This window comes from Elephas maximus, chromosome 1 (assembly GCF_024166365.1).
Source record: "Elephas maximus indicus isolate mEleMax1 chromosome 1, mEleMax1 primary haplotype, whole genome shotgun sequence".
Classification (NCBI taxonomy): domain Eukaryota; kingdom Metazoa; phylum Chordata; class Mammalia; order Proboscidea; family Elephantidae; genus Elephas; species Elephas maximus.
Window position 1 is genome coordinate 215474719 of NC_064819.1, and position 6000 is coordinate 215480718.

At 37.8% G+C, this 6000-nt stretch overlaps 1 protein-coding gene across 3 annotated transcripts in view; it reads left to right on the forward strand.

Annotated features, from left to right (window-relative positions):
- The window catches only part of UTRN (utrophin), a 610574-nt gene extending 605797 nt beyond the window's left edge, over window positions 1-4777 (forward strand). For all 3 annotated transcript variants that reach the window (XM_049902936.1, XM_049902916.1, XM_049902945.1), the window contains one exon: window positions 2663-4777. In XM_049902936.1, coding sequence (XP_049758893.1) covers window positions 2663-2671 — 9 coding nt within the window. In that variant the 3' untranslated portion in view covers window positions 2672-4777. The remainder of the gene's footprint in view (window positions 1-2662) is intronic.
- Window positions 4778-6000: the final 1223 nt, after the last annotated feature.

Consider the following 6000-nt stretch of genomic DNA (forward strand, 5'->3'; position numbering starts at 1 on the left):
ACTACTTTTTATCTCTCAAGAGATAAAAAGGAGAGGGAAGCAGCAGAGAGAGGGGACCTCATACCAACAAGGAGCAGAGCGCATTCTTTGGACCCAGGGTCCCTGCATGGAGAAGTTCCTAGTCCAGGGGAACACTGATGAGAGCCTTCCCCTGGAGCTGACACCATGAATTTGGACTTTCAGCCTACTGTACTGTGAAGAAATAAATTTCTCTTTGTTAAAGGCTTCCACTTGTGGTATTTCTATTACAGTAGCACTAGATAACTAAGACAGTAACAGTCTATAAGCAGTGGCTAAGGAGGGTGAAAGACAGGATTATTGGAGGAGAGGAGTTCAAGGAATCAAGATAACAGAGAGCTAGAGTCATCTACATTGAAATGATTAAGATTTTAAAATAGCTTTGAAGTGGGTGAAAGTCCATGATGATGAGCCATTTCTTCTTTACTAAATGAAGGAACATGACCCAAGGGGTCAATTAGTAACTGCATCAAGGAGGGGTGTTGGGCAGTATTGTTTGATGACATAAGATTCGAAGGTGGGTGTTTTTAGGGAGGAGAGAGAGAAAATGCCCTGGAAGTTGCAATAAGGGACTAGGAAAAGATTTAACCAGTGTATGAGGAGTGTGGGAGAAAAGCAGCCGTATGTGAGAGGTTATGGGGGAAACAGATGCTGAGGTCCAGATGTTGGCTCGAGCAAGCAAGTGAAGGAAGAATTCAACAGAACGTTGGAGGATATGGATTTCGTAATGATGGACCATATGATTTGGAGAGAACAGGGAAAGGGTTTCGAGAATTAGGATGTTGGGACAGAATGAGGGATGTACAGGTCTCTATAGAAACAGGGTGTGGTAGAAGAAGGGTGACTGGGAGTCTGCAGCAGTTTAGATGGCCCATTCAAAACGAGAATTAAGGGGATGAGATTAGCCTTGAGGGTCCCCAGGTGGAGGCAAGCCTGTGCATGATGGGGCCAGAGAAGGGGTAAGAAAAACTGCTTTTAAATTCTCAAACACTTCACAAAAAAGTGGTTAGAATTTAAACTGAGTGTGATCTTAGAGACCTTTGCCTCCTACTTTGTGTTTAAATTTGAAGAAATGGAATTTAAAAAGAGGTAAATATATAGCCACTTAGTGGATGGAACAAACATCTGACTCACTGCAGGAGGCCCCTTTCTTCCTCTTCTTCTCTCCCGATTCGTTTTCTTGTTCTGTTCTTTCCCCTGCAGTATATTCCTTACCTTTCCCTCAGAATGATCATACATTTTCTGTACCTTGAGTCCTGTGGAAACTCCTGAAAAATATATATTCCCCTGGATATTTTGCATAAATTCTGACACCTAAAATGAGAATTTGTGTGCCCTGTCTCACTCATCAGTACATCCAGTTCTCAAGGATAATAGAATACATAGAAATCCTTTTAGTCTTTATTTTTTACATGAATTGGCACCAAATCTTTATTTTTATTTTTTACAAATATTAATATATAACAACATGTTCCTTTCCCAGGTAGAATTAATTTCTCCCTTTCTCTGTTCCAAAGTACTTTGAACTGACTTTGGTTGGCCTTTTCTCATATAGTGTTGAATGGGAGTGCATTGTTGAGGTGTCTTTCACACCTCAGTACCCAGTAAAAAAAAAAAACAAAAAAAAAAAAATTTTTTTTTTTCCCCCAGTAGCCCAGTACAATTCCTGGACCCCAGTGGGCACACCATCAATGCTTGTTCTTGCTCCCTCCAACAAAGCAGTAAAATGTTCAAAATCTAGAAGCAAGTTTCTGTAGAATGCGTATTTGAATACTAATGGCAAGTGGAGAATAGGGTCTAAGTGAGAATCAAAATGAATTTGCTGCCTCAGGAAGACTTGGGAGGAAATGGGCCCCTTAAGTCACTTTTCCAAACAGCAGGAACACAGTTCCAGGGGTGAGCAGGGCTTCATGCCAAATCCTCTACAACGTAAGGGGCAAAGACAGAGGCAGTGTCTTTCCTGGGAGTCCTAATTTGTGAGATATGGCCCAGTTTAGGTTACTTTTTAGAGAGATTTTTAAAAAATATTTCCAACTCCAAAGTACTTCTAAACGATCAACTATTTGACCTTCCCTTTGAAAGGTTTATGCTAGCCCCCTGAATGTAGACCAGATTTATATGATCTCTTACCTGTGGACATTGTCCCCGGAACCTTTAACCATCACCACTATATACTCTTGGATTATGATTCTTGCCTTGGGATCTTCTCATAAGCCCCAGCTGGTTGGAGTTGTCATGGTGTCAGGGTATCCTCTCTTCAGGAAGCTCTCCACGGCATCCTGGGAAGATTCTAGGTTTTTGCACCAGTTGAATTCACTCACCATTGGGCCTTCCATCTGGAAAAAGCCAAGTCTTCTATATTTTAACTTGGATTCCAACCTGGGCAAGAGAAAAGATCTCTTGACTTCTCTCTCCATTGGCTGCATTGATGAAAAACAGACGAGGTGACTCCAGGATGAGGCCCTCATCCTGGGGAGCAAAAGTCAGATGTGAGTCAAAAGGACACTCGTTTAGACTCAGCAAAATAGGGTTTGACCAGTTCTGAGAGAAGCACTTGTATTTTCCTGAAGAGCTGACAGGCGTCTGCTACCTGTAATGCTTTTTGTAAATATTGTTCTGACAGTGCTATTTTCCATTCCCACAGGCAATGTGAAGTAGTCATCCAGCCAACCAACATTTCCTGATGTTACAGTATTACCCTTCTCAGCAAATGCCAGTTCCAAGTTCCATTTAATCAGAAGCTGCATGGCTCTGTGAAACACGCTGTTGAGTGCAGGCTGTGTCCTACTGAAGGAGTAAAACACTGACTATCCAAAGAGAAAAGGATATTTTGTTTTTATAATAACCATATATTATTGTTTTCTTCCCTTTCTATGCAACTGTAAATTAATGAACAGAGTGGTATTTGGAAATGGTAATACATTTTGTCACTGATTTGTATAATGTATACAGCATTGGGAGTGTGGGGGGGGGGAGCTTTCTAATACTCTATCTTCTTTTTAATAACCATGTCACAAATGGGCTAGGAATTAGAAGAAAATTTTACATTTTTACATTCCTTCTGTTTGTATTAACCTTGTACAATAACTTCATTTATTTCCTTCACTCTTTTACCATTATGTTTTGGTTATTTATGATTCATCAGCCATATGACCAAATAGATTTCCTATATTTGTTTTCATGATTTGGCCAAATTAATAAGTTCATATATTTCAGCCAATTATATATATATGAGGATTAGACTGCAGTTCTGTGTATACCATTTAACTTTGACATCCTACACTTACTTCTTTAGTGACCACTTGGATAACCACAATAAAAATGCTCTGGGCCTAAATGGCATTTTTGTTGGATTTTTTCCTTGCATTTTATAGCCCAGCACTATATAAGTAGGTCTCGATTTCTTTATTTATTTCATGTCCCAGTCCAGATGAGAGGGGAGTCTTAAAGCAGACTTATAATCTCAAAGACCCTTTAACCAAAGGTTGCCTCATTAAGCATATTTTTATTTTGACACAAAAACAAACTTTGTATACAACCTTTCCTAGTTCCCAGGTCTTGATTTTCATCAATAAATACACACCACACTTTATGTAATTGGGCTACCAGAGCGTATCATTGTATTTAGTTTCCTTTGAAGATATTTTTATCATTGCTTATATATTTTCACACCCTTTATCATACTTGAAACTCACAGTTATTTTCATTCTGAAAGAGGCCAACAGATACAGATTTCGTGCATATCTCATTCCACCTTTGTGAGTAAATGAACAGATGTTTTGTTTTCCTCAATGTGATCAATGCATTTGCAAAAGATATTGTCAAAAGCCTGTGTCACTGCTTCTGTAGAAGAATGAAATTCATGCTAAGATGGTGGTACCCCTGCCTGTAGCTTTCAGTGGATTCAGTTAGGTATTTGGTTCCGCCTCTAATTTAACATTTAATTGATTCAGTTTAAACATGTTATTTAATTACCAAATGTAGAGAAACCAAAAAAAAAAAGTCAAAATAATGTGTTTTGATTTCAGTGTATGTGCATCTTTTTAAAGGACGTCTTCACTTTGGGTTCTCTTTAGCTGGGATCTGGCTAGAAGGAGGCTTAAAGTTAGAAATTGCTATTCTTTTAGAATAGGTTGGGTGGGTTGGGGGGCCGAGGGTATCTATTTGGAGCATAGATATTTTGAGAAGAAAAAAATTGTTTTATATAAGAGGAAAGCCATGATCACCTTTCTACCTCAGAGCCATCGTCATCCATCGTGTTGGAAATAGCTTTACGCTGCTGTAGTGTAGTCTGCAAAGTTTAGAGCTTTTATTAGGTCATATCATACCAAGAAAAGCACCTATTTAAAGGAAAAAAAAAAATCCCTGAACTCTTAACTCCCACGTTGTAGATTTGGTGTCTTCCGTGTTCTTACTTTGAAAAGTTCTGTATTAATTTTTTCTGCCTGTATTTGTATGCGAAGTGTCCTCTACTATTAAAAAACAACTACTTAAAACACTACGTTGTAACCTTCTGAGTAACCGTAAATAAAAAGAAATATATTGCAGTAACAACAAGGGGAAATAAGTATGTAGTTCTTTTTGAAATACGTGGTGAAGAACTAATCACAGACTGTCATCTAATCTGGTTAATATGCTGTATTTTTCATCCCAATTAAAAGTAATTTTAACACAAGATGACTGATACTCCTCAGCTGTGTTCACTGATAGCATTCAAGTGTCAAATGTACCTTTATGAAAATAAAAGAGAGCCTACATCTCAGTGAATCTGCATTTATTTTCTGCAGTTTCTCTCGTACATGCCAATACATTCTCTTTCCTTATCTGTCTGTATGTCTGTCTCTCTGCTCTCACATGTACGTGTAGTTACATAACTGTCCATTTCCTTTATAGATAGAAGGCTTATGGATAGAAAAAAGTAATGTTGGATGTTAAAGAAATGCACATGAAATCTATTGAGCCTTTTTTTTTTCTAGATAACTAGATGCCATTGATTCACCTTTTATTTAGTCAGTTACCCTTTCAAATCCACCTTTAGCCTCATGCTCTTAAATACTGTGCTTTTTATATGTGCATTGGATTTTAGCCACTCTGGTAGCAGGTTTAACCCGTTTCTGAGTCCATCCAGTGGGAAACAGTGTTGAAAATAATGTTACATGATTCTAAAATTAATAGCTATCTTTTATGAGATAGAAGAAAAATCCCCCAAAATATAATTTGTTAAAATAAATGAAACTGGTGCGTTTTGATGGATTCACATTTTAAACCTTGTGTTTACCTCAAAGTAATATTCACATTAAGCATTCTTAAGGAAATAATTTTGGTTTCCACCAACCTGTTGATTTGGTAGTTGAAAATGGAAGTGAGAACGAATGGAAAAGTTTTTATACTTAAGCCTTCAGCTTGTTACCTGTCTATATCATTTATATATATATGCATATACTGTGTGTATATATACTATATATGGTTGTACATATATATTACCTGTGCATATATATTTTAAGACTGTAGTTTGCTCTTGAATATCCCCTTGGTTTATAGTTGCAGAAGAAAAACTTTTTCAGAGGCCTTTTTAAATTCTTTAATTGAGAGTTCAATGAAAATACAGTAAAACACCACTAATACCACATACCTTACACTGTAAATTGGGTCTAAAAGCTTCATTCACATAATACTGGCTTGTGTTTTTGTGACATTAAGTGACCAGTATGAGTGTACTATGGAGGTCAAGAGCCAATCGCAATCACATTGTATCCAAATACCTGTGGTACCAGCTACTTAAAAGAACCCAAACTCATTGCTGTCAAGTTGATTCCAACTCATAGTGACCCTATAAGGACAGAGTAGAACTCTCCCATGGGGTTTCCAAGGGGCAGCTGGTGAGTTAGAACTGCTGACGTTTTGGTTAGCAGCCAAGCTCTTAACCACTGTGCCACCAAGGCTCTTACCAGTTACCTACTACCACAATAATGCTTCATTACA